The sequence below is a fragment of the Callionymus lyra genome, chromosome 5 (assembly GCF_982586985.1).
Source record: "Callionymus lyra chromosome 5, fCalLyr1.hap1.1, whole genome shotgun sequence".
Lineage (NCBI taxonomy): Eukaryota > Metazoa > Chordata > Actinopteri > Syngnathiformes > Callionymidae > Callionymus > Callionymus lyra.
Genome location: NC_141822.1, coordinates 17,616,954 through 17,644,870, shown reverse-complemented (window position 1 = coordinate 17,644,870; position 27,917 = coordinate 17,616,954). Strand labels below are relative to the sequence as shown.

Here is a 27,917-nt window from a genome sequence, read left to right as displayed (position 1 = left end):
TTTGCATAAGTTGTTTTATTCATAGTTGTGTCCTTTTTTTTAATGTTTTATTTTGTCTTTTGTTGAAGTGGACATCCTTTAGAGTCAAGCCTAAAGCCCTTAGCTGTATTGTTTGCACATCACCGTCTCAACTGAAAAGAAAGGGTAAGAGGAGGAACGGAGGGGGATTTTTCCTCCTTCTCTTTCTCTCACTCTTGCTCTCCTTTGACCATTCTTTTTTTTTATTCATTTGGACAAAGAGTGCACCGTACAGTATATTTACACATCGCACTGACTGATTGACTGAACAATTGCCACTTAGATAATGCAAGGAAGTTTGAACGTTTTTAGTGTTTACGTCTTCTTTTTTTTAAAAATGTTTTCTACAGTCTTTATTCATCCAAACTCTCGTATCATGCTTTCTCTTGAGTGAGCCGTCATTCATCTGTCATCATCACCATCATCACTTCTTTTCATCATTATAGTATTGATAGAACTCTTCGATAGATTCCTCTCTGACAACTGTACAATCGCACACAGTGTTGGACTTCAATATATATTTTTGGGAATATATTATTTCAACCTAAGATAAGGGGAACAGAATACCAAAGAAAATATATTAATATCCCAAAGTAACAAAATCATGCATGTTGTACGTGTGTTTCAATATAAAAAAAAAAAAAAGAATGTTATCTATGGGATGTGGTTTTATTTACACACTGATCTTGGCACTGTTTTTTGTTGGCTCCTCTCTGGAAACTGAGAATACTTTGAAATTAAACACAAGCCAAATACTTTCTAGGTATCATGAGTCAGTGACCTGCTAATTCAGGATAAAAAGACACCATCTTTCTTTTTTTTAAAGCACTAGAATAAAGGAAAAAGAGAAAAAAGTACAACAACAGATTATGTTTAAGGGAAACATATTCAGTTTCAGAATGGCAGTTTCCTCGTCCTGTGACATCATCGCTACTGACACATTGTTCCCTCCCCTGCAATACGAGATCTCTCTACATCTCATCAGGTGTGCTCAGTGACTACCATCATTCGAGTGAAAATCAAAAAGGAGAACAGTGATTTCTTTTTTTTGTTTTTGTTGGATTTCTTCCTGTAAAGCAGCATAAGACAAACGAAAATAATCATGAGAAGTAAAGTAACTGGAAAACCACCAGTAACTGATCGTCAGTCTCAGGATTGGCCCGGTGGAAGGGTTGGTCATCTTCAAATGCCAGTGTTGTCTCGTCAAACAAGTGTTTGATCCTACGATCTTGAGTGTGAGCAAACATAAGGTTGAGTGTGCGAGTGTGTGTGTGCGTGTGTGTGTTTGGGTGTCTCTGCATACTCATATTCAGTGCAAACAAGTTGGGAGAAAATCCCGTCTTTCTCATCAGCTTTAATGAATCTATAGTGTCGTCCACTCTTGCAGTGTTTTTTGTTGCACTTCCTCGTAGTGGTAAAGACTAACATCCTGCCTGGTGGCACCCTTCGTCTTCTGCCCCTGAAGAAGCCCCCCCCCCACCCCTCAGGTCCTAGCACAGTCCAATGTACTTGAGATTGTTCTGGATGATCACGTCCGTGACGGCGTCGAACACAAACTGGATGTTGCTGGTGTCAGTGGCACAGGTGAAGTGTGAATAGATCTCCTTGGTCTCTTTGTTGCGGTTCAGGTCCTCGAACTGCCGCTGCACGTAGACGGCCGCCTCCTCGTAGGTGTTCTGACCCTTGTAGTCGGGGAAGCACACCGTCAGGGGGATGCGCTTGATCTTCTCCGCCAACAGGTCCTTCTTGTTGAGGAAGAGGATGAGCGACGTGTTGGTGAACCAGTTGTTGTTGCAGATGGAGTCGAACAGGCGCAAGCTCTCGGCCATGCGACTCTGAGGAGAGAAGAACGACGGGTCAAACAAGGCAGCTCGTTTCTGTCGACAAACAATCGATGGAACCATCGTTAAAATCCAATTTCTTACATTGAAACAGAAGTCTAGTCAGTGATGCTTAGACTGAAGAAATCTATAAATTATATGGGCCAGTAGGGTCTTCAGGTACCATTGAGTTACATCGGTGCGTTTTTCCCGCCCTGTCAGCATCAGGTGACCTTGGAAAATCTTCTTCTTATGTGATAAGGAAGTAGGTTCTACACCAGACCTTGGGAAGGCGTGGTCCTTTAAAAGTTAAACTGAGCGAGTAGCAACTATCAGGCATAGTAGACATGTATGATATATTTGATAGTCATTGAATTGACTAATAACAGCTGTATTGGCAACTCAACTAGCTTATTTTAATGGGAAGGTTTAGTGGGTCTACTCTGAGCCTCAGCTAGATGACATACCTCTTCGAACTATCTCTGAAGGGGAGTCCAGAAAACCTATTTGGGATGCCTGTCACCACAATCTTAATCTATGAGTGAGATTATTTCTAAATCTTATTATCTTGTTTGTGTGCGTGAAGCATTTTAAACTCCAGATATGTGTGAACAGCGCCAGCTATACATTCCTTGCCTGGAATGAGCCGAGCTAAATTATGCAACATGTTAGATCAATCCAGTCATAAATTTGATCTCGCTCAAGAAAGAACATTGTGATCTGGCAGAGAGAGGCAGCAAGATTGGATTATATAAGGTTGATTGAGGATGAAAGAGAGAAAGAAAAGATCAGAGACATAATGCCAACAAACCTGAGACCATGACACGTTGAGAGTCATTATCTATGTTTTCTCCCACAATAATGTTCACTCAACGGTCAAGAGAAAGTACTTTCTCATCAATATAATGGATTTATTTCAAACACACAAAGTAATCAATGGCACATTATATCCCTTTTCAACGAGTACAACAAAAAGTCATCATCCTGTTAACTGACGTATTTTGCATATTTAACCTTTTAACAATCATATTTTTAACTGATATTTACAAAACTTTATGAATTAAAAAGGTATTTATAGACAACTACTGTGTTGTTTCAACATGTCAAAACGACACTACAAACAATTACTAATTTACAGCATATTTGTTGATGCAGTTCTTTCATTTTTGCCGTTCAAAGTTGGAAGTTATAAACACTGGATCATCCGTTAAATAACTGGTCAGTGGACCAAATACCCATTTCCATCTGTAAAGGGTTCCGGGAGCTCCTGATGACCGCTTTTGATTCATGTCCACAACAATAACTAATGGATTATTTATCTATATTCCATTCGCTTCATCTCCTTGTGGGAAGCAAAGATTGATAGTCAAACCTTTTTGCGGGGTCACGCTTGCCTTTAAAAACATCTTTGCCCTGAAGTCAGTTGTGATAAGTTGCATTAAAATGAAGCCAAATCATGAGGCTTTGCTTTGCTGGATCTTCTTGTGCACGCGCATGTGACTGCAGCGTGGAAGAGGGAGAGGAAAGTGATGAAGTTGATCGGTCGGAGGCAGCTGTTGCCATGTGGCGACTGGATAGTAACTTGTGACTAAGAGTTTGTCAGATAAACACTGTTGTCTCAAAGGTTACTGAGACGACAGGAAGCTCGCAGCTGATCACAAGACCTGGTATACAAGAAAATATTTACAGGGAGAAATGAGCTGAGCAGGGCGATTATGTGTGGAAAAATAAAATTGGAGGAATGTTGCAGTGAATCAAATCTGTCCCTAAATCCAAAGTTCAACCGATACTCAAAAATATACATTTTGGTACGAAGCCATATCATTTAGGGGTTTACGTTTTTAGTTTAATCTGGATTTATTTTTTCTTTGTAATTGATGGCATGCTATAGCTAGTTTTAAAATGTACAATATTTCTGGTCGCACCGGTGTATCTACAATTAGTTTCTTGAGAGGTGGCCTCAGTTTCCCACCTGAAAACACCCCCCCCACTCCCCCCTGTCCAACTGGGAGGAGGCCCCGGGGCAGACACAGGCCACACAAGAGAGATCATGTCCTTCATTTGTCCTGGGGATTTCTTGGTATTCCCCGTCCAGAAGGAGGCTTCTGGGTAGAGGGTAGTTTGCTTATTCTGCCGCCCTGTCACATGATTCAGGGTGAGTAATAAATTAGGTGTTATTGGATCATTTGTACAAGTATGACTATCAATTTTGGAAATTGTGAGTATTTATGTGCCTTCATGGAAAGTTTCAGCAGTCTGAATTTATAAAGAAACCTTTTATCTCATGTTTCGATCTGTTGATCTGCAACAATAATGAATTTTAATGATCAATTGCTTACAGATTATAATTTATAAATTTGTCAATTTTGTTAATGTCTTGATAGCAGTAGAAAATGAATGATTGAATATTCAGTCATATGATGTATTTGTCGTCTGTAGTATTGTATTGATCTCATGACCTTTTTCTTCCACGAAAGCTCCTGAGAGTATCGAGCCAACAAACAGGCATAAATGTATCGAACATGATGATTGATGACGAAGTGAAAATGGTCATAAATGTATATTGTGAAACGAGCTTTAGAATAAGCTTGAGCTGATAATATATTGAGTTTTAGGAATTTATGAAAATATAGTAATAAGATTTAACCAAAACACAAGCTCCATAGATATGTGAGCGAGACATAAGATTTGTTTTAGTTCTAATGACATTTTAATTCAATTCATTATATCTGAACGGGTAAAATGTTCTTGAGTAAAGTACATCTAATCTAAATTGCATATCATCGGCATGTGATATCTCAACTCCACAATCTGATAGTGATTAAATGACACTGAACCGCATGATTGAAAATAATGTATCTGTGTCTTTGACTATTTCTAGGTTGAATATTCACCTTGAAATATCGCTATGACTGCATGTAATACAGATGAAGGTCAAAATAATAAGAATTAATTGTACTGTTTACTGGCCACCATCACAATACGAGGTCACTCTACATCAAAGTTTTCATTAGAACGGAAAATGACAATGTTTTCATAAAGATTAAATGACATCATACATTCGTCATCTACTGTGATCTAAAAAGTGTGTCTGCTCACTTCAAACACAGCATTAACAACAAATGGCCTTAGACTTGTTCCTCCACGCACAGGACATATTAGACTTGATGTTAAAACAAGAAAGATATATTTTCCATCCAATCCCATAACTTGAAAAGACAAGTTGAAACAAAAGAACCAACACTGCAGCGCTCGTCTGCTCCGTGATTGGTTAGCGAGCGCTTTACCAACCGTTAACCTCATGTCCATTCATTCTCCTTCCACGTACAGCCAGGATCTACTGCAGTTTTTCTCTGCCTCGGCGATGGCACACACTTTCATGGTATCGCACTCACAATTCTACACTCATCAGAACACAATACGTGCACGCACACATGCACCTCCTATCTATTCTCGCCAGCGTTACTGTTTGTTGTACGACGCCCTCCCCTTCACTTCCCTTCTCATCCTCCCTTCCCCTAGTCACAGCTCACTGTCAACAGCAAAGGATTAGGAGCATTTTACCGGCCTGTTGCTAAGCAACGGTCGCCATGGTAACCGATTCATTACGAGGACAGAGATGGGACAGAAAAATACATCAGGGAGCGGGCTGATGGGTAAATGTTGTACTGTAATTATTATGGCGTATTTTCTGTCTCGTGTGAGCAGGTGCATTGAAACGGAGCCAGTCGAGTTCTTTGAGGACGTTCTCTTCCTCCCGTGTGACATTGTGTGGATATTTTCGACAGTAACTTCACAAAGTGTTTTCACAGCATTCCCGAGGGCCGACTGAAATTGATTCAACTTGTGTCTATTAAAATATCCACATTAATTAGAGTATGAGGAGAAAGATGCCTTAATTCAACCTCATTTATTTACCCCCACACGAGGCTTGTGTTTCTCACTTGACTTCTATCTTGCAGAGCATTTTTAATTTAGACACAAAGCTGGGAGTCATATCTCAGAGAGTATTGATGAGTCATTAAATTAACAATTATTTGTCACAATTTCATCATTGTTTTATTGTATGAATAAATGACTTGGAAAGTAATTTAGAGGATACAATATTCAGTATATAGCACAGAAACGGGTTACAAAGTGGAAGTTGGTGATGCTTGTTTGACAGATTTCGATCATACATTTTTAAGAGTATGATGGTGTTTTTCTGTCGCAAATTCTTGATTTACCAGTCGATCTACGTTCCGTCTCTCACCTAAGAGGTGCTCAAATGGATCTCAACACAAGGTAAGGAATCGAAAATTTTTGTGTTATTATGTTTTAACTCAGTCATGTTACACTTCATATTATGTTGAAACTGTTCCACACTTGCGTGTTGAGCCAAAGACAAAGCGTCACTTGAAAATTTGACCATGTAAAATGAATTAAAGGAGTTGTTGGTATGCTGTACTGATAGGAAACCATTCATCATTTTAGTAAACCAAGTATGTGTCAAAGCTGGTTATGTAACGTAGCGTCTCCAGTGGCTGATTTAAAGCCCCAGAGGGTGAAGCCTCCTTAACCTTGACTTGATGTCTGTCATTGCCTCAACATGCTTTTTTTTTTTTTTTTAACTCCATCATCGATCAAGCTAGCAATTCATACCTATAATAAGTTTTAAACAACTATACTATATTACCAATGACGTAGATCATTTGACACATTTAATCAAGCAACTATACATTTCCCCCAAAGGGTATTTAATAGTAAAAATCAACAAAATGTTGCTTTGGTTTTAGGTCTAGTCTAACTCTTTAATCATTTTCTAATTATATATTTATTACCATCCATCTACTGTCTTCTGCTTCCTTGAGGTTGTGTCAAGGGGAAAAAGTCAAAGTAAAGAGGCCCAGACCTTCAAGAGACATTATCTCTTTGATTTGTACTGGTCTTCTTCTGGCACCTTGTCTGGAGGCTTCATGGAAGCTTAACTAGCAAGGGAGTTCTTTCAGACTGGGAAGTGAATGTTTGCTTATCTAACAAATGGTCATGTTTTGATATTATATTTTTTTTTCTCACTCAGTAGAACACTGGATCTTTATTTCAAAAGGTGACCGGAGGGTCTGTGAGACTTTGAGACTGACAATGGGGAAACGTTGCAGTTACACAGAATTGACACTAGGGGGAGCCAGAAACCACATTTTCAACCTTGCGCATTGGGGCATTAAGGCAACTGGAGAAAGGTGGAGAATTTTAGTGTTAACCATCTTTAGGATTCTTTTTTCAATATTGAATCCAAGAAAAATGAACAACGAATACTGCAAATTAAATATCTGTTTTGTATCATTTTAATTCAAAATAACACTTTTTTGTTGTTTGATTTTATATTGTAGATCTATATATGGTTATTTTGTATTAAGAAAATTCAAATGTAATAATAGAAAATAAACTGATGAATCACTAGATGAAAACTGTGAAGCTCCTTTTTAAGATATATTTTGTTAATCTTGTAGAAGAATGTTTTTCTTTCCTAGCTCTTTCTTCACCTGCGCGACCTCTCCTGTTCAACAATGATTAAGGTTGTGTCTTTTCTTTCCCGACACCTATGACCTCCCATTTGTGAGACGGCTCCGTCACAATCTGCTAACTCTCGCAGGTACAGGCTCACACTTAATTCTGTGAACTCAATTAACACCGTCATGCATTCTACACCTCCAACTTTATTTTTAACTAATTGATTTCATGTTCCAACCTTGTGCCTTGTTCTCCCGGCTTTATCTGGGTAACCCAGGAATTATCAGGCCAGTTCAGTTCGCTCTCAAAAGACATGGAGTCGACATGGATGCCGACGTTTCTTCTGGCAGCGTAGAAAATAGAATTAGCTGATCTCAACCAAAAATGTGCTCTACTTTGTTGCTCTTTCATTATCAGTGACGCTGTTAAATAAGCAGTTACCGGCCGTCTATTTTCATACCTCCAGATATGGAAATAGAAATGCTATGGATAGGAAATAGTTCAAATACCTGATGCATGAAGAAAGATAAAAATACAGGACGTCTCTCTCCATTCAGCCAGATAAATATATAAACACATTTAGAAGCAAATGTTCATTCATCTGCTACAGAGCTTGTTGATAAGGAGCTCGAGCGTTTAGATAAAGGCCTCTAAATGGTCGTTGAATTGAAATGGTCATGCATGAGATCACTGTGCAGAATTACATTCTTCGCTTCCTTTCCCCCTGCATTTTATACATGTCACGAGATGTATGTGTCCAATGTTCTAATGCTGTTCAAGACTTGAGCTTAGATTATGTGTATAACGACGACTGAAGATCAGAGTCGATAATGACGGTGTCACCTTTGGTCAAAAGACACTTTTGTAAAGATATCTGCTCGAGTTAAATACCAAAAGGTTCCTTAGTCCGAAATAGGTCTAGTTATTATCCCTATAATAATTTCTGAATAGTTGAGTTATGTTTTTTTGGGTTTTTTTTCAGATAAACAACTGTACATATGTCAATAAGTTGTGAATAGATTTTCATGATGATGCGTCAGTCAGGATTGAAGGTTGATTTTGGCTCTTGTATTGCTTGTAATGGCTGCTTCTCACGTGTCCAGGTTGGTTACAAAGTAACCCTTTGGAAAACCTGAGTTAACAAAACCGCATACCACAGAATCTCTGAAATAAATCAACCTTAAAGTGGATGTAGTATGAAAATGTGAAATTGTTCATTCAACAACATGTTTAAGAGTAGATGGTTTAACCATTAAAGCCTTGTGAACTCAGATGTGTTGCTGGCTTAACTACCTGGTGAGCTGGCAGTGGAGACACTGTCCTTTTATGCAGCAGTTGATAAAGTCGTGTGAAATGCCCTTGACATAGGTGTGCAATGTCTGTGCTTTATTAGTTCTCTAAATAGTTTCTTTAAAAGGTCATAGACTCAAAATGTAATATTTTTTTTAGGGGAACACTTTGCCATCAGCTCAAAAATATAACCATGGTTAGTTACCAATGAACGCAGAATGACTGGTAGTAAGTAATTATTTCTCACATTCCTTAGTGTGTATTTTTCTTACCGTCTGGTTGTCTTCGTATAGTTTAAGGTCATAGCCACTCAGTTCAACACAGAAAATGATTGCCGTCACTCCCTCGAAGCAGTGGATCCACTTCTTTCTCTCCGACCGTTGTCCGCCCACGTCGACCATCTTGAAGGTAAGCTCCTTGAAGGTGAACTTGTTCTCCACGATGCCGGTGGTCATGTCTCGGGACCGCAGGATGTCCTCGACCGTAGGGATGAACTCGGCCGAGGAGATGCGGTCCAGGTCGTTCAGGTAATAGGCGGTGTTGTCCTCTAAGTGGTACTCGTTGGAGCGCTGAAAACACTCCTGGACTCCTGAGTCGCCCCAGAGACGCTTCATGACCCCCTGCAGCTCGAGAGTGATCTCCCCCTTGCTCTCCGCGGGCCCCGTGAGAGCGAAGAGCTGCACGGCGTCGTAGGCGCGGTCGGGGTTGTGGAAGTCGATCTTCAGGGTTGTGAGCGCCCGGATGATGCGCGTGAGGGAGTCGATGGCGTTGTACAGGATGAGAGGTTTGTACTCCTTGCAGGCCTCTAGATTGAACCCTCCGCTGTGGATGATCTTCATCTGTTTGACGATGGTGCTCTTGCCGGAGTTGCTAGTTCCAAGCAGCAGTAGCTTGATCTCGCGACGCTGTCTTTGGCTCTCTGAGCGCAAGTGGCGATCGATCCGCCGCGAGCGCCGAGCTGCCTCCTTCTCCTCCGAGCTCTGACGGCATCCCATGGTCCTCCACCACGTGGTGAGCACAAAGGAACTCGTGCTGCTGCTTGTTGGGAAAGCTAACAAGAAGGAATAGTTGGCCGATAAGAAGCTAACAGTCAGGTTGTTGTTTTCTCTTTACTAATACGTGAGGACGCAGACAAGCCTTTTCAGTAGTGGACCAATTTAGCACAAGAGAGGAAGTCACACCAGAAGTGCCTCAGGTGTATTTCATTCTTCAAATCTGGGGCAGTCTGGGAGTCCTGTGTGGGCAAAACCCAGAGTTTTGGGATGCCCACACAGCGCCGGGCACTGAGGTTTGGACTGCCTGCTGAAGCCGAGGGAGATGAGTTTCATAGCAGGAGCGCCGTCTTGGAGAAAAAACCTCTGGAGGAATGGTGGACGAGATGGTTTAGTCAAAAGTCAGTGAAGATTGGGTTCACACTCGTCCCGCATGGCTCTCCTGTTGTTCTCCCTTGGTGGGCCTCAGGACAGCCCTCCGCTAATACTTCTCCGTTTTCAGATCGAGCCAAAGAATTCCTGTGCAGCGTGTTGAATCTGAAACGTGAAACAAGAAGAAACAGAAGACTGTGTCAAAGAGATGCTATGTGATGAACGAATGCAGCTGGAAGGGGAAATGATGTTGAATTATGGGGAAAATACCTCAAACAGAATTGACACATCCTGCAAACACCTCATCATCCAGCCTCTGATATAATCTCTGATTTAATACAAGAGAACCATACACTGGCGAGAAGTGGTCAGTGGTAACCAGGAGTGTTTAAGTTTTCTTAATTTGAGGATAGTTGCAGAACTTGGATTCTTAACTTTTTCCTAATATCAGTTCAAATCTTTGGCTGAATTTACACTGCTGGGTGACCCAAGAAGAACGTGCCTTCACTTATATAGATCTCATAGTAGTCAATAGTTTATTACCTTCAAGAATGTAATGCAACTTTGTTTATTACTAGTCTATTGTGTTTAAAACACCAAATTAGAACTTAAGAGTTTTAAGAATTATTCATTTCACAGCATTTTTTTAAGTTCTGTGCCTTTTTAGAGGTGCAGACCAAAAATGTCAATGATGCCTTTACAAAAAACGGACCGTGAAATGTGTCTTATCACCACATCTGATGGCTTATTTGAGTTCAATGATGATGTTCTCCCTTTGTACACTCTGTCTTTAAGGTACCTCCTTATCTACCTAGGTACCTTATCCGAGTGGCTAAGGTCTAGCTAACCCTAACACTAACCATTTTTAATAGGATATTTCAAATATAATAGGCAAGTTATAACCAAAGGAAATAAAGAAATGATACCTATTGAGAAGTCTGTGCCTATTTCTTTTGGGGTCCCCATGTAACTGATTTTAATCGCCGATAAATGTTGCTGGTGACGAGGATTATAGAGAATCTTTATAGAACATTTGTCAAAACCGCCACAATGAATTGTTTATAAACTTAACGACAGGATGCAGAGAGAAAAAGATAAGGTATAAATGTCAGCCAAAAAAGAGTTTGGCGACGTAGTTAGAGTTGGTGGTAAACAATTATACCAGGTAAAACAAGAAGATATGCAGCATGATTTACTGTAGCTGCACTTGAATGCATCGCCACACAGTTATCGTTGTGATTTATTTATACGTGCATCTTTCTGTGAGACTGCCACTAAAAGAAATACATAAAAGTTAAATACAAGAAATGCTAAACAACCACAAGTGAGGTTTGTTTTATTTTTTGGAGCCAGTGTGTTTTAACTTTGAATGGAGGTGCTGCAGTGTTGTGTTACTACACACAGAGCCACACACTCAGCTATCCACGCCCACTCAAACTACGAAGGACAATTACCTAGAACGTACAGTACTTGTGCAGCATCTAATTCAGAATCTGAAATAGACAGTATTCCACATTTATAGAAAGAAAAAACTTGAGGCATCTGCGGGGGATTTAGTGAAACATTTTTACGGACAGTTAGGTGTTCAACCCTGCAGATGGTGCTCATGGTTTAATGCCAGCTGAAAATACCTCTTGTCACTTTGCACCCCAACCAGGTTAGCATTTTGTCTAATGATTTCTTTCTGCTTTTGTGTTCATGGACGAGCAGGAGAGAGGTTGACATGGCAGTACACGACGTAGTATAAGCCAAACAATGACTGTGTGCTCCAGTGATAAATAGATGCACATTGAAAGTTACTGCATGGCTGAGTAAGAAATGTGAAATCGTACCGTGTCCTACTTTTGCTGGCGAAAACTATACTCAACCGAACAATCAGACAGAGAGCGAGAACAAGAGGGATATTGGAGAGAGCTGGGGAGTGATTCTCCATGAGTGAGGTCCACTCTTCAAAAGACCGGGAGGACAAACAGAGCAGAACAAAGCCATAACAATTCATCACAACACAAACAGAGTGGAGCGCGATGCTTCCTGGCTTCAGGCACCTGACTACCCTCTCAAAATGTCACAACCAGCCAAACTGGTTAATTAATTTAGTTGATTCCTATAACATTGAAGCTGCACACTGTTTGTTTTTTTTGCAACGTCACTGATCAAGATCGTTGTAATACGCTGGAAATCAAAAATATGTCATGACTACAAAAGCAATAAGTCAGCGAAAATATGTAGAAAGCCGCTTATTTATGCCCATAATGTAATGTTCTTCAGATGTTAAACATGTATTTATTTGGCTGGTGATTTTCTGAGCTGTTTTAAAAACATCTTGGTTATCTTTCTCAAAAAAAGGAGAACCAAATCCTTCAAATAATTACTGGATCCAGATGGTAATCATAAGACCAGCTATTTATTTTCCCATTGGTGGAAATTAACCATATTTTTCAGGCTATAATGCAACCTTAAAATCCTTAAAATTTCTCTTTAACTTCATCATATTTATGTATTAATCGTCTTCGTGCTTACTGACCTTGAGTCAATTTTCTGTGGATGAAAAATCTGCGAAAATGTTTTGGCACTGGTGGGTCTTATGTATGAAATTAGACCCATTTATTGATATTGCGCCGTATAATACGATGTGCCTCAAAAATACGGTACTGAAAATGACATTAAAACTGGCAAGTGTTACCACCAACTCATAGGCAAACACTGGCAAAAGCAATAGCTGAATGGCAGAGGTGGTTATCTGGGAATATGATCTAGTTAAAAATCTCTGTTCATACTTGTTAGTATCCGTGGTTACATTTGTTGTAATCGCCTCAATTTCTCATGTTAAGCGTATTGAAGTGTTGAAGTTGTCCTTTACCTCATAACTGGGACATAACCCAGCAGGGTGCTTTTTCTTTTTAACTTTAAAAAATACAGCTTTACCGAGCGAGTTTGTAATGTTAGCCCACAGTCAAGTAAAACATGCTTACCACTGACAAAAAGTTAAACTTACTTCATAATTGGAGCTCTGTGTGCAGCATCCCTTTTATCCTGATATCCTTTTATCCCTCCGTAATTGCTTGTTTTCTTTTCTACACTGTTTGCATCCAAATGAAGGGCATATGACAACTGCAGCTAAAATAACTATAAGGTCGCTCTCTTAAAAGTAAAGATGTGTAGAAACCAGTGTCTCGTCTTCGTTCTAGCTCGGCCGGTAACCAGATAGCCAGGGAAGAGACTTACAGGCTCCTGTTGCAGCTCTCACTGCACCAATCTCCCAGGTGCTTACTTCTTATTATTAATTTACCATGCGGGGAAAATGACTATGTGAACATATTGAGGTTCAGTTGAACACTGCTTTCACTGGCCTACTGTTGAGTGACAAAAATCTATTCAGACGAGGGTCAATCATATTAAAATAAGATGGATTTTCAGTCCTTAGCAGCGAAATGTTCCTTAGTTAAATGTTTTGTGTGTGACTTCAAAGTGAAGTCAAATTGAATTTAAATAAACATCCCCATAAGAAATATGGGGATAATGGAAGTATATTAGTCCCATCGGAATATTGAATGGTTCAAATTTTAAAATGTTGGAACTTGGTAATATTTTAAAAATGTTTGAATCATTTTTTAAGCATGTCATTTCTTGTTTCATAATTGAATTCAATTGAAAGTTTGGAGTTGTTTTAATGAATTATTTAAAGTAATGTGTTTTTAATTGATTTTCTTTACATCATTTGATTTAAAAATAAGAATATTTTCAAAATGTAAATAATTAAAAATTCAATATTTTTCAATTCAAATGATACTGCGATCAGATGTAAAAGGCTTTGTATAATGACAAAATATTTAATTTATAATTATTTGTTTTATTTATTGGTTTAAAGTTATCTAATTTAATTATTAAGAAAAAAGAAATCCAACCTTTCAATACACACATTATTGAATTAAATTGTTACATTATGATTATGCATATATTATGTTAAACTCATGATTTACAATCTTGCATTTGTCACACATCACTGATGCAAGTAGGAGTTATCTCCGCAGGGTGTCTTCACTCGCTGTGTGTCTCCTAGGTCAGTACCTCCAGTGCTGTTGGCATAATTGCTAGTTCAACAAATAACAGCGTGAGCTTTTCTGTCTTACTCTCCGAGGGCAAGTGGCGGTTAGTTAAGGTTGTATTTATGCATAAGCTATCATAATAAAACACGGAGTCTCGTCTGCATTTTGACTGTGCCACATGTTTAAGATGGTAATGAGCAAAAGTAAATTAATCCACATTGTTTTTTTTAACATGGCAGGATCACAACTCTTTTAAGCTGTAACTTCTCTTGTAATGGTTTATAAATGAGTGTTTACATCAGTCATGTCCACAACAGGTGTGCATTTCATTAGCGACGCAGCCCCAAAGTAGACACGCCTTCCTGCGCTGGATAATATTTGGATTACAATGACAACCATCACACCAAAAGCTTTGAATCACATACATTTCAACATGTATATTTTTCACAAATTGTATTGTTTTGATTTATGACAATACACCTCTGATAACCTGAAGATGAGGGTGGGAAAAACTAGATGTGACTATAAAAACTATTAAAAGCTAGTTATATCCTGAAGTTGGGATGAAGTTGTCTTCGAATAGATAGGTAGATAATTATGGATTCTTATGTTGACACTCACCTCATTGGGATCAAATTAATTTGCCTCAATATCAAGAAGCACATACTAAAGTAATCACAGTTTTATCCAAGTTTAGATGTTCATTTGTTTTTTACTTGACCTACCATTGTCATCTACTGGTAGATCTACGTACAGGGAGGGAAAAATGTACTAGGAAGTCCAACTGAAAAAGATCACAGGTCCTTAAAGTTAACCAAAGATACACTTCAAATGTGACAGAAAAATGACTTTAATTAAAAAAATAAAAATAAAATCATAGTCATTTCCAGATTTTATTTGTGTAAAGGTTAAAAGAAAATAAGCACCAACAAACCAAACAATTCTGGCCTTACTTTTACCATGAATAATGTCTTCTATTTTCCACTCCTTGCGTATGAATGGGTTTTTTATCCTTATGAAAGACGACAGTCCACGCTCTCCAACAGTCAGACAGCATGGCCAAGAACAAGAGCTGTCTAAGGACACCAGGGACAATATTGTACACCTGCTGAAGACTGGGCCGAGCCAGGGAACAATAGCCAAGCATCTTGGTGAGAAGAGAGCAGCTGTCGGAGAAATAAATGGAAAAAGGAATGAACACAACAATAACAAGCAATCTCCAATTGCATTGCACAATCCTCCGTCGAGGGGTTCAAATGGTCTTGGACCCCAGTAACAAAAGGTTTCAGTTAGAAACACACTCCGTTGTCAAGGATTAAAACCCCAAAGTGCTCGAAATGTCCTGCACATGTCCAGGCCCGTCTCAAGACCATCTGGAGGATCCAGAGCAGGATTTGGAGGATGTCATGTGGACCAAATGGGACTCTTTGGTATACTCAGGACGAAGGGGGGGGGGGGGGGGGTTGGGGGGATGCTGAGTTGCATCCCAAGTACACCATACCGACTGCGAAGCATGGGGGTGGAAACATTATGCTTTGGGACTGCTTTCCTGCATATGGGACAGGACGACTGATCCGTGAATGGGGCCATGTATCATGAGATTTTGGAAAAAACAACTCCTTCCATCAGTGACAGCATGAGGATGAAATGTAGCTGGATCTTCCAGGATGACAATGATCCTAAACACACTCCTCAGGCAGATAAGAAACGGCTTCTTTAAAAGCTTTTCAAGTTTCTGGAGTGGACTAGTAGGTCTCTGGACCACAATCCAATGGAGAATGTATGGAGGGAACTGAAAGTGACAGCCCAAAAAACATCACAGTCCTTGAGAAGATCTACTTGGAATGATGGGCCATAATACCAGCTACAATGCTACAATACCAGGATTACATTACAAAGTATTGAGGTGAACCTTATCTGTTGTTCCAATCATTATTTTCTATAACCATTATACAAACAAATTATTTGGAAATGATAACATTTTGTCTCTCACAGTTGAGGAGTTCCTATGATCAACATAAAATCCCTCTCTTGTTTTAAGTGGGACAGTTTGTGGTACTGGCTGCCAAATACTTCTTTCCCCCAGTTCATCATCTGATATCTCTGGTCTAGAATATTCAGTAAATATCCAAATGTTTTGTTAATGTCCTTTGTGAAGAATACATCCCTTGTCAAGAAAAACAAAACACAAATAGAGATCTTCTTCTTTGACACAAAATACTGGGTTGTGCATGAAGTTAAAATATTGTTGCGATAATAATACGAAAACTGCTTTCTATATGAGGCAACATTGTGATCTTCACTGAAAACCACATTAAAGACGTGTCTTATCTAAGCAGGACAGTTGCGTAAATCATCCAACATGTCCAGTGACTGAATGCTAATTCATGTCTCTATAGCTTATGGTTAGAAAACATTTACCCTTAAACACAACAGATGCATTCACACAACGAGCCTCACAGTTTGTTTAGTCATAGCAAACAAAGGCTCAGTGTTGTTTCTTTATGGTGATACAATCACTGCGAGAAGAGTCAGTGTAGCGATTAAAAGTCCCTCCAGCAAATCGACATACATAGAAAATGTTGTTCACATGTCTTATCGTCAGCTGTGCATCGGCTTCTCATCTGTAGGCAGCTGTTACATTAGCTGGGAGGTTATTTCCCGACTTCTTACGTTTCAGGAAAAAAAAACCTGCAGATGTTGGCTCAGTGTTCGGTAGAATCCAAATCCCAAGAGTTAAACAATCGTTTATCCCTAGATCTACGTTTAATCCTTCTATTAAACCAAGATTAAGTAGCGAGAGTTGAACTTGGCTCGGTAACACTTGTTAGGATTTTTTGAAATAAGCTATTTGGACAATTTTAGGAAAATTAATATGAGGGTTAATACTTCGTAAACAATCATCTGGGATCCATGAGTTGCAACCATTGGTGTGGTTTCACTTAAGTTTCTCAACGTTTTCGTGGGTTCAGCTTTGCTTCATCTCTAAACTTATATTGACTAAGAACTGTCTTTTAGGGGAGTCAAATTTCTACCTCTGGAATTGTGACTGAAGCTCAATGCAGGATTTGTAGCGAGACCAGTTAGACCAGTGCTGAGTCGCACACTTCAGACAGTCGTAGTTGGGTTTGGAACTTTGGTGCGACACTCACACGGCATTAAAAACTTACTAATGTGTGGATTTATCTTCAGATTGATTTGTCGAGGGGTTTTTTTTTCACTAGTGAGTATTCATTTTTTATTTAAGCTTAAAACAATTCAACTCATGGCTTGTACTTTGTGTTTATCTAATTTTCACGTCATGTTGTTTTTGTTCGAATTAATCTTATAAAAATGAATAATATTGAAGAAAGTATGGTTAAGGTACTGGTATTGAAGTTAAGGTATAATTACTCAAACATTATTGATCAACACCCAGCTATAGTTGTTGTTGATGCGCTTCCTTTTGATAAAATAAAGAATTGTGTCCATCAAATATCTTCTAATGAAACCAGAGTTGAGGTTTTGTCTCGCCTCCTTTTTTCCAGTTGGTCATGGTCATGCATCTATTGTACATTCCTGGACGTCTGCAGGGAGAATCCATGTTGCACTGAGCTTCATACAGTCTTGTCAGGACACACATGATTGTTCGCCACATGTTTTTCCCAGATCAGATAAACGTAAACCTGATAAAGACTGAACCTATGGAGTCATTAATTCTGACACCATGTGCTAATGTTTACTAAATCTTCTCTTATCATCTTGTCAATGTCTTGTCTAGTTTGACACAATGAGTACAGTCGTGAATTATATCACAGTCTCAGTAGGTTTAATATCAGTATAGCGCTATTTTTAAACTGAAACATCACACAAAGTTTCTTAGATTCTTTGATCACTGTAGGACATCTTGAGTTGAAATCAGTTATTTTTGACCTGAAGTCAAAGCATGGTCATAGATTTCTTATCTAAAATATTATGCTGTAAAGTCTGATGGTTAAACAAAAATGAATTCTAAACAGCAATCTCACATTTTAGATTAAAAAAAATGCACAAAACGCATTACAGACAAATATACATGCGATTTTTAGCATAGTTGTATGGAAGTTCAATCAAAATATTAAAATGTTGAAACTTTTAAATTTTGATATTATCTAAATGTTCTTTAACCATTTAATTCTTTTTTTTTAATTAATTGAATTGAATCATTTGTATATTAAAAGGGTGAATTTGGTTATTTTTTAAAATAATTTAATAAAACAAATTTGAATATCTTCAAAGTTAATAATTTTCTTTTTTTATATATGTAGAGTTTGATATACAATACCGAAAGAGTAACAAGCTACTTAGCCATTATCATGTTGCCGCTATTATAGCATATTGTATATTGAACTTTTAGTATATCAGTTTGTAATTGTGTATCAGTTCTGATTTAACTTTTCAAATGTATGTATGGCCGGCCTAAAGGTTTGTTGGGATTTTCATGAATATCGTATTGTTGGTAGGACTAGTTTGAATTTGGAAGCAGAACAACTGCATGATTCTTGCAAACTGATCATGTGATCACAGTTAGACTATTTTGTCATAAATGCAGTGATGAAGAGAAGCAACACTAATTCACTTAGTCTGCACGTTACGGGCCCAACTGTAGACCAAAGTGCATGTGCCAACTTGACCTTTGACATTTTGTGAAAAAACATTTCATCCTGTATTTTTTTTTAGATCCCATTAACGCCTTTCTATGTATATTCAAAAGTTTCCATTAATATGTTAATGGGGGGTCTCTGGAGGATTCATTTCCTGCAACTGATATAAGCTTCCACCCATTCCAACACCTTATCCTTCGCCTGATTGAAAACTTAACTCCGCCAAGAGCAAGTGAAGTGACAGAGGGATAGGAAATCAAAGGTTGGTTTCACAGAGAGGAGGTAGAGAATGGAACATGTACAACTCAAACGCAGTTTAATCAAAGCAATTGTTGTTTCATTCTAGCTAAATGATATCGATCATTCCAGACTGCCAGAAACAACACAAAAGTAGCATAACTAATGATTAATAACAGATGGCTCTGAGGAAATTTATGCAGGGGTCGGTCTGTGCTAAATTGTTTTGATCACATTACTGCCAAAACTAACAGTGAAAGATTTAATATCTGCAAACAAACCAACTCATTGTGTCAAACATTCCAACGACAGTGACCCTGTATGGAAGCGGTTGAATACAACCCCTTTGTCCCGGCTGCTGTAGGACACCCTTATGGAAAGATGTAAGTTCACAACTTGTTCTGCGTGATGTCAAGTCGCGTTCATTAATCATGTGCTCGCAATCTGATCGTCCCAACGATCATCCGCGTGACCACAGATTGGAGCAAGTTAATGCACATGACGGCGGTTCGGCGAGCGAGGATGTGTGTTGTGGGTGCCAGCACCGGGCTAGTGTTGCCCCTCATGAGAATCGAGGTAGTTTCCTCAAAGCCATGACGAGAAATACAGTCGGGCAGCGTCACTGTTGACACTGGAAACAAGAGTTTATCAGGAAAAGCATCAGCAACTCCACGAAAAGGATCAACAAAGATCAGCAGTTTCTGTTGGAAACTGAAGTTTCAGTCCAGTGGGAATCTCAGTGAGAAACTGCAGCTTGGTGGTGTCACGTAAAAAAAAACATTTCAATAACTAAGGAAGCATAGGAAAGGTCGAAAGTAATGCCCCATAAAGCAGACTGGTAGTTGATTGACACCTCGTATCAGGTCATGTGATGCTGCTGCTGATGCATTTGGTGGAGAAAAAAAATATATTGCATCTTTGCTTTGAGTGGCTTTTTCTCTGTGGAAGATGAAAGTAGTCCAACCTCGAAAGCCTGCTTATACGCGATGAGTCAGAGCTGTGGTCATCCCATTTTACGTCAGACGAGATATAGGTCGCAGTCGCTCTCCTGCTTTCTACAAACTGCAAGCGTCTCTCCAAACGCCTTTTTTCTGTTTGATGAAAACATCTCATGGTTTCTTATCTGATAATTGTTTAAATGAGAAGCTGCTGGATCATCTATTACATCAATGTATTAATTTGCCTTAATGGATTTGGAGGCAGGTCTCTCTCTGAAGAGAGCTTAGGGCAGATAAATTCCACTTTGGGTTAAAGACATTGAAGCACCTCCCAGTGGGAGCAGACTGAAGTCACCGGGGAAATGTGGCATTCAACTAAAAAGTCAAACATTATAAAGAAACACTCTTATGAAATAGTTCAATATTTCTGTTTAAATCATTAGTTTGCATTGTTCTTAATATACAGTATATATAATTAGTCATTAATATTCTGCTATAAATGTGCCATAACAATGTTATAATGATATTATTTTCGCTAAATAGCTTCCAGTGCCTGGTTTGTTATTAAGAAAGGATGTCTATCTTTATTCTGTAATTTCTGTAGTTGGCACCCATTGTTAAGTACTTCACGTGTTGACTCGTAGCAGTTAAGTTGTTGTCCGAACGTGAAGAAAATCTATTATTATCATTATTATTACTTCAGGCACGGCAGTAATACAGAAACATAGGTTCAAATTACCAGCCTTTTCAAGTGTCGGTCATCTGCTTTTATTACTGTATTTTCTCTGTTATGTCCAAATGCACATCGATTTCCATCGTTTTATAAGCCAAAGGGTTAAAAGTGTGTGAAAAAATAAGTAGTGAAGGTTCATATACAGTAGTGCCTCATCATATTGCAGTTCACCCTTCACAGTCTCGCTTTTTCACACTATATATTACAATATATTTCATTGTTGTCAGGAACCGTAAAGCTCCTTGTTATAGGTTAACAAACAGTGTTTATTCGAAAAGCAAAGTATTACTAAAAGGCACTAATCACCTCATCAACCTCACTTATGGTGCCAACAAAACAGTAAACTCCCATGATGCCTTCGTACATTTTGTTCTATTTAGCTTCAGCTGGTTTGGTGGCTACAGTACTGTATTTAAATGGTACGTCTGTGCTACTGTGCCGAAAGTTATTGACAGCTGTGATGGGTTGGCTGGGCAGCAAAGATCTGACTAGGTCACCGTTAGTGAGAGGGATGTTGAGAGAGATGGCTCCTCATATGCAATATGGAGTCTGCTATTTCAAATAAATGGAATTATAAATGTCTATTCTTTGGGATTACAGTGAACGCTTCCCTTTCTATCTCTATTGTCAATTGTAAGCATAGTTGTCAAGAGATGACAAACCAAACTGGTGCCAGAGGGTTAAATTATTTTTCATACCATAATGTGTTTCAAAAGCGAGGGTTTTTATTTATTTAGAAGAGATAACAACTTCAAGGAAATTAAAAAAAAAACATAAAGCTCAGATTTTCCTAACAAATTTTTGTCTGCTGTTTTCGTGTTATCGCCCCCTGGTATGTCGCCCTGAATAGGAGAGAAAAAGGCCTCTATACTGTACACATGTGACGGCACTACTCATTCATTATCAAAGACAATGATGGCCACTGTTCTCGTTTTTTACTGCACCCCCAAAACACTGAGCCGTTCAGAGGGCGGACACGAGACGAGGGTGGCCTCGCTGTCTGTACGATAGATGATATTCATGATAAAGTTCTGTTTGGCATTCCTTATCTCACTGGCTGTTTCCTCTCACTCTGATCCAGTGGGTCACACTGAGTCACAAGGCCGCCCGGTCATGACAATGCCACGTTTGTGCGCAGGCGATACGACTTGACTGTCGGATATGAAGACATATGATGACACAAGGTGGAGACGGGAAATGCTTGAGCACCTAATAATCAAAGATGTGTATTACGTGTTTATTGTAGCATTAATCATTTTATTTTTCAGTGTCCCTTTGGGAAAAAGTGTAGTGTATAGAATTTAAACCAGTGAATTCACAAGTCCTGCTGTAATTTATTTGATTAAAACTAAGATTAAAATACAAAATAAATGTTTAATGTGTGTTAATACGGTGGAAGAATTAAACATTTCCCAAGTTAACAGGATCTGCCACTTTATTTGGATAATAATCAAGCAAAATGCCGCGTTTTTTTAAACATATATATATTTTTAAATGATGAAGAAAATGAAATATAAATGATTCAAAACTATATTATTCTTGCTTTAAAGCGATATAAAAATACATACAGTATATACTCCAGATGAAAGGTAAAGTCATTAGATACACCAGAATATTTAATAAATTTAATGTTAAAGTTATTGATGAGATACTGGTGTCTTTATCGCTCAAAGATAAGAGCTCCCACACGTGTTTCCACCAGGTGTGAAGATTCCCTCACTGCCTCTTAGACTGAAACTTCCTTTAATTATAATACAAAAGTACTTACTTACTTCTACTAAATAGTGATTTCCTCAAGTAGTAATCGCAAAAAACCTGGTGTGAGCATGATACTAGTGGTAGAATTTCATAAGAATTAAATTGTTGGTGGTTAAAGATTACAAAGGGAGTCGATAATCGTTTGTACTAAGTAAGTAAGTAAGTAAGTAAGTAAGTGGTTATTACTAGAGCGCCTTTCAAGACCATGGTCCCAAAGCGCTTGAACAATCAAAAATAATACACTTTTAAAATATATACTTAAAAGATCAAGACACAAAAGACAGTCTAATAAGCAACAAATAATCCTGCACTAAAGATTTTGTTTGCTCACACTAAAGATCGTACAAAGTGAGCGCAGTTTTAATCCCTGTTTTAGAATATTTTATATCAGTTTTTAACAGATTACATTTTTCCATCGACTTCAGACAAATTTAGTTGCAGGACTGTGAGTGTTCGATATAAGTTTTTTAAGTAAGTTTTTATGTTGGTGCCCTAGTGTCATTTGTTTCAGTAAGGATAGATGATTGCTTGATATTTATGTTACACCTTTAAGGTGAAAAGCATCCTTAAAACCCTTCTACTTTAACTGGAGCTTAATTAAAACAATATATCGACACTGCATCAACTTTTCTTTGAATTTAAATTGATGTTTTTCCGACACTTCTTCAAAAAGATAAACTCTAAAAGACTTTAGAGCTGAACTTGTACTAAGTCAGTCATTGTATGTTGTTAACTAGGTCAGATTCATAGCTGATAAAATGAACTGGAATGTAAACGTCTCCAGATCCACAATCTGTGCAAAAATGATTTTTAAAAGCAATGTTTGATTTTGACACTAATGGAATGAAATGAATCCATTAAAGATTTTCCAGATCTGCTCAATATAATTCAAAAACTTTCTCATGTCTCGTCTCATGTCTCTCACATGACGATGCCCATCTCTCTTTTGAAACGAAAAGAATGCACACTAGAAAATCATATTTTCACCAACAATAATAATCCAATAATCCTTCGCTTGAGCTTCACAGACAAAAATGTGTGTGTGTCAATCCCAGTAAATTGATGTTGCATGATGAATAGAACAACTAATGCTTGTCTTATTAAGTCAATTATATTGTAAATTTGAGCCAATTTAACCCAAATCTGCTTTTTTTCCCCTGATTAATAAGCAGCAAGAAGCTCCACTTAAAACACCCTTTCTCTGCCTCTCCACTACATGCTTGTTGTCATATGACCGGTGTGATGTGTTCTCAGGCAGACAAAAAGTTGCTCTGTTAGTCCCTTCGGCTCTGGCCGCTCAGATCTGAGTGCCCTCATCCCGGCTCGCCTGTGGAAGACACTGTCTTCTGTGTGGGATCGGGAGCGAGGACAAGACAAGGGGTCGGTTTGAGACGAAACCCCGGTGAGAAGAGAACATCCATTTTCAAGTCTTGACTTAAGAAATGCTACTCAGTGGACTTATTTGTTCATGAGTTCTGCTGTCAGGGAGTTGCTGCCAAACAGCTGTTTGTGTGGGAATGACACACTGTCCCGATACCTGGCAAGAGTTGAAGACCCAAAACAAACACAAACGCTGAGCCAGCTGAGTCAGGGCCGATGTCCTGCCCAGGGGGAAGAGTCAAAGAGAAATGTAGAGCAGGGGAAAGTACTTTTAAGTGTTTCTATGTAACCCAGGTTATATCTACTAATGATCTTTGAAGGACGGCTGAAACATTCAAGGTTCGGTTCTTCTCAAGGTCCCGCTCTGCTAAACATGCCTTGAAATCCTAAAGAACTGGCCTACAAAAGTCAAACTATATAGACTTGAAGCAGTTTATCAAAATGTGTATGTTGACACTCATTATTTGCATTTTATGGTTTGAAAAGTAGAAAAAAAATTCACGTTAAACAAACTGTTTGAAATAAATTAAAATATTTATTTGCTTATTAATCCCATCAATGTTTTAAATACCAAGATACACTATATGTCGTCTTAATAGCCAAATAATGCTATAATGCTATAATGCAATAAACTATGTTTGAAAAAATAGGAAACGTCAATATGTAACCTATAATTATTTCCTCTGAGAACAACAATATTATGCAGTATTGACGTTTCGACAGTCTTCCAATTAAGGCAATGCGGTCGCCCTCCATGGTGCCAAAGTTCAGTGGAGTGTGACTGTCCTGCTGCAGGGGTAAGAAAATAAATGAAGGAACCACAGCCCCCCCCCCAGTGCCGGAGCCGCCAAGCCAACAGGCGCTGTCGCTTAAAAGTCTCTCGGGCTGTCCCCTCCCATCAAGTCACCCACTCCAGTAGATGCGGCGCGGAACATAAGAGGTGGAAGGAGGTCACCTCGGCATAGGTCAGTGTTTTTTCGCTCTCAACGTTAAATGCACAAAGGTCGCCGGAGTGGAAGCTTCCTGTGAACGACTGAAGGGTTCAAATGAAGATGTGCCGTCTTCACTTGTTTTCTCAAATGCTGATCTTCAGATTCAATGGTAACTTTTGGGTTTCGTAATGCTTAACACAAGTTCTAGGACGACAAAATAATAATCCCTACAACATAAGGCTATAGCCTGGATGCTTAGTTTACTTTATATTGAGTTTCCCGTTTTGAGATATAATTTTTTTTATATCCAGTGGCATTCCTAGATACATTTTACTGCAGGGGCCAAGGCGGGGCCACTCACAGTGTCAATCACAGGGACACAAAAAAAAAAAGACAACAAAATGATATTTGAATTCCAAAAATATATTTACTTTGAACCACATTATTGACCGTATTCCAGTGAGAACCATATTAAAAAAAATGGTAATAAATGGAGCATAAAAATCAATTTAATTTCGTTGGCTCACAGGGAGAGCCACTGAGCCCTGTGTGTCCCTGTGTAGAAAACCCACTGCTTTTATCTAATATATAAAAAAGGAAAAAGCAATAAATGTTAAAAAAGCTTGAAGTTGCAACTGATCTCAAGCTTTAAAATGTTGACGTTCAATGACAATCAGTTCATTTTAAATACCATTCTGGCCATTATTTCCAAAGATGACATATTAATATAGTTAACGTTATTTTTCCCCAGATCATTTGGGACGTGGCAGCAATTTTCTAATGAGTATCATCTGATATTCTTCTACTTAATGAGTGAAGCTTCCAGTCTTAAAAGAAACAATAGCCACTACTGGCTGTATAAAGCATTAAAACACAAGCTGTAGTTTGAATCTTGAACAGTCAACCTTCATTTCATAGTATTGTGTTTCAGTCCTAGTAGTTGTTTGAACTTCACTGACTTTGTTCCAACTTCTAAGGTTGATTAACCAGGATCCGTATTTGCTGTGACATGATATCTGACAGGAATAGTTGTGAAGAAGACGACGAATGCTGACTAACTTTACTGAACGATATTCCAGTTGAACCGTCGTTTCTCACCGTCTGCTACATTCTGCCAATTTCTAAGAGCAACTGCTTAAAAGATCAAGGCCCGCCGGAATTTATCCTCCATCTTTGCCTTGATTCACTGATGTTTGCGAGCGTGATCCGCGAACACATCCCGCATTCTTTTTGTGTCACATGCTCTAGAGAAGCCGTGTGTTCCGCCGAGATGAACACAGTCTTTTTTTTTTCTTCCACTTTCTTCCCTCATCCCGTCCGTTTCTAAATCTTTCCTCCCTTCTTCTTCTTCTTCTTGCTCTCCTGCTGCAGCCACCTCCGCCCCTCTTACCCCCCATCTGCCTCCCTACTGTTAAAACCCCCCCGAGCCCCGCGACCCCTCCCTTCGTTTGCTTTCTCCCTCGCTCTCCCTTTCAAGCGTGCAACACAAACACACATACAGTAACACACCAGAAACACATGCTCCCCTGCCGCTACACAACTCATCCCCAACCCCCCAATTAAAAAAATAAAAATTGGGGTAAAGATGCTGTCACAAATCAAGCGACCGTTGCTTGCTGGAATGCCCCCCCCCCCCAAACCCACCTCCTTCTTACTCCACAGTTTCTTCACAAGCCATGTTCCTGAGAACCGACCGGCCACATTTGTGCATTTTAAAGCAGCTCCTGCAGTGGCAGTGTCAGCAGGGATACACCTCCTGTAAAGCCAGCTGTAAATACCGATCACACCTGACGGCGGGCTTTACATCGAAGCCTATATACGACCCGGGGGGGGGCCGAGCCGCCACACTTATTACATCTCTTAATATCCCGTCAACTGAGCTAGAGGCAGAGGCTTCTGGGTGAGGATGCAGACGTAAGACAGCACTGTCCATTGGCATAGAGCTAGCAGAGGGTGGAGGAGGGGACTGGATGAGCTCCCTTTCCTTGGGTGCCATCTCTAGGCACATCACCTATCACCACTTTTTTTTTTTTTTAAAACACACAATCATCGCGCTCGCGACGCAAAGGTTGGCAAAACGGCCAGTAGGACAAACAGAAATGAAGAGGCCGTCGCTGTGATTCATAGTAGCTTACCGTCTTCACAAGCCAGCATCCATTTACAAAAGGATACTGCAGCTCTCGCAAAGGGGGGTGAGGAAGCCTCGTCGCAATCCGGCTTTAATCCCGCCGCTGCCTCATCCTCCCATCCTTTCCTTCGCAGTCAGGGAGTCAGGAAGCCTCTCTTTCTCCCAAGTCTTATTAGCGGCCGTGTTCCGATATCCTCTCTTGTTTGCTCCGAGGCAGTTGAGACACTGCAGCGATGGGGGTGGAGGGCGTGTATATATGTGTGTGCGTGTGTTCCAGTGTGTCAGAGCGGCCAGGAGAGGGAGTGCAGGACGGAGAGCGAGGGAGGAGTCAGCCGGGATAGAGGGAGGAAAGAAGAAGAGGAGGAGGAGGAGGGGGGGGGGGTGGGGGGGACGGTCAGGATTAAATCACCGGAGAGAGAGAGAGAGAGGGGGAAACTGGGTTTGATGGAGGAGCGACAGCATCCAGTTGATGTTTATTTCATGGCGTTATTGATGACATCAGGCGTTAGGAGGACCTCCCCGGCTGGAACGATGGAGCGAGAACGTTTGAAAGAAGAAGACCACGAGCAGGATGGGGTTGTGATTTTCATTGATGACCGAAAGAAGAAGAAGTCATACAAGATGGGAAGAGAGGGAGGCGGAGGAGAGACGAGCGGAGAGCGAGGGAGGGGTGGAATGACGACAAAAAGGAATGGGGAGGGGGCTTCAAGCGATGGTGTAATGTGCTGTTTCCGTGCCAACTGTTCCTGTGACAGTACGACTGCTGTCTTTATCGCTATTGGCTATTATTCAAGTTCCGAGCGAGTCGCCGTCACACGAACGGAGAGCGTCCACATGTTATCGTCACGGGACCGAGGGACGCCGTGAAAGGATGCCATGGGTCTGACGGATACGATCCACAGCCGTTGTTTAGATCACGGCGCTCTGGCGCGGGTGTAGAGTAATCTTCCAGCGTCCGTGTCGTGAAGCAGCAGATGATTAATCAGCCGGAGACACAGGCCAGGAGCACATCTGGTGCGGTTGAGCAACGCCGCCCCTCCCTGACCCGACATCTCGCCCTTTTAAATCCAGTCAGGCGGTCCCGATGGTGGAGTTCCCATAATCACCATTTTTCATCCCATTTGCCCTTTTCGCTCGCGCTCATTAATATTCACCGCTGAC

At 39.7% G+C, this 27,917-nt stretch overlaps 1 protein-coding gene across 1 annotated transcript; it reads right to left on the bottom strand.

The window, feature by feature from the left end:
- Positions 1 to 26,995, bottom strand: gnaz (guanine nucleotide binding protein (G protein), alpha z polypeptide). The gene is made up of 3 exons (XM_087791239.1): positions 26,764 to 26,995; positions 8,891 to 10,147; positions 1 to 1,853 (listed from the first exon to the last, which is right to left on the bottom strand). Exons 2-3 carry the CDS (start codon positions 9,611 to 9,613, stop codon positions 1,509 to 1,511), a joined length of 1,068 nt encoding a protein of 355 aa, XP_087647365.1. The 5' UTR covers positions 9,614 to 10,147; positions 26,764 to 26,995; the 3' UTR covers positions 1 to 1,508.
- Between the last annotated feature and the right edge of the window lie 922 nt (positions 26,996 to 27,917).

Bases quoted from the DNA above. Each gene is read 5' to 3' on its own strand.
- gnaz (XM_087791239.1), bottom strand. From the start codon at position 9,613: ATGGGATGCCGTCAGAGCTCGGAGGAGAAGGAGGCAGCTCGGCGCTCG. The intron at 1,854-8,890 runs GTAAGAAAAATA...TTCTCTCCTCAG, and splicing joins TATACGAAGACAACCAGACG to AGTCGCATGGCCGAGAGCTT.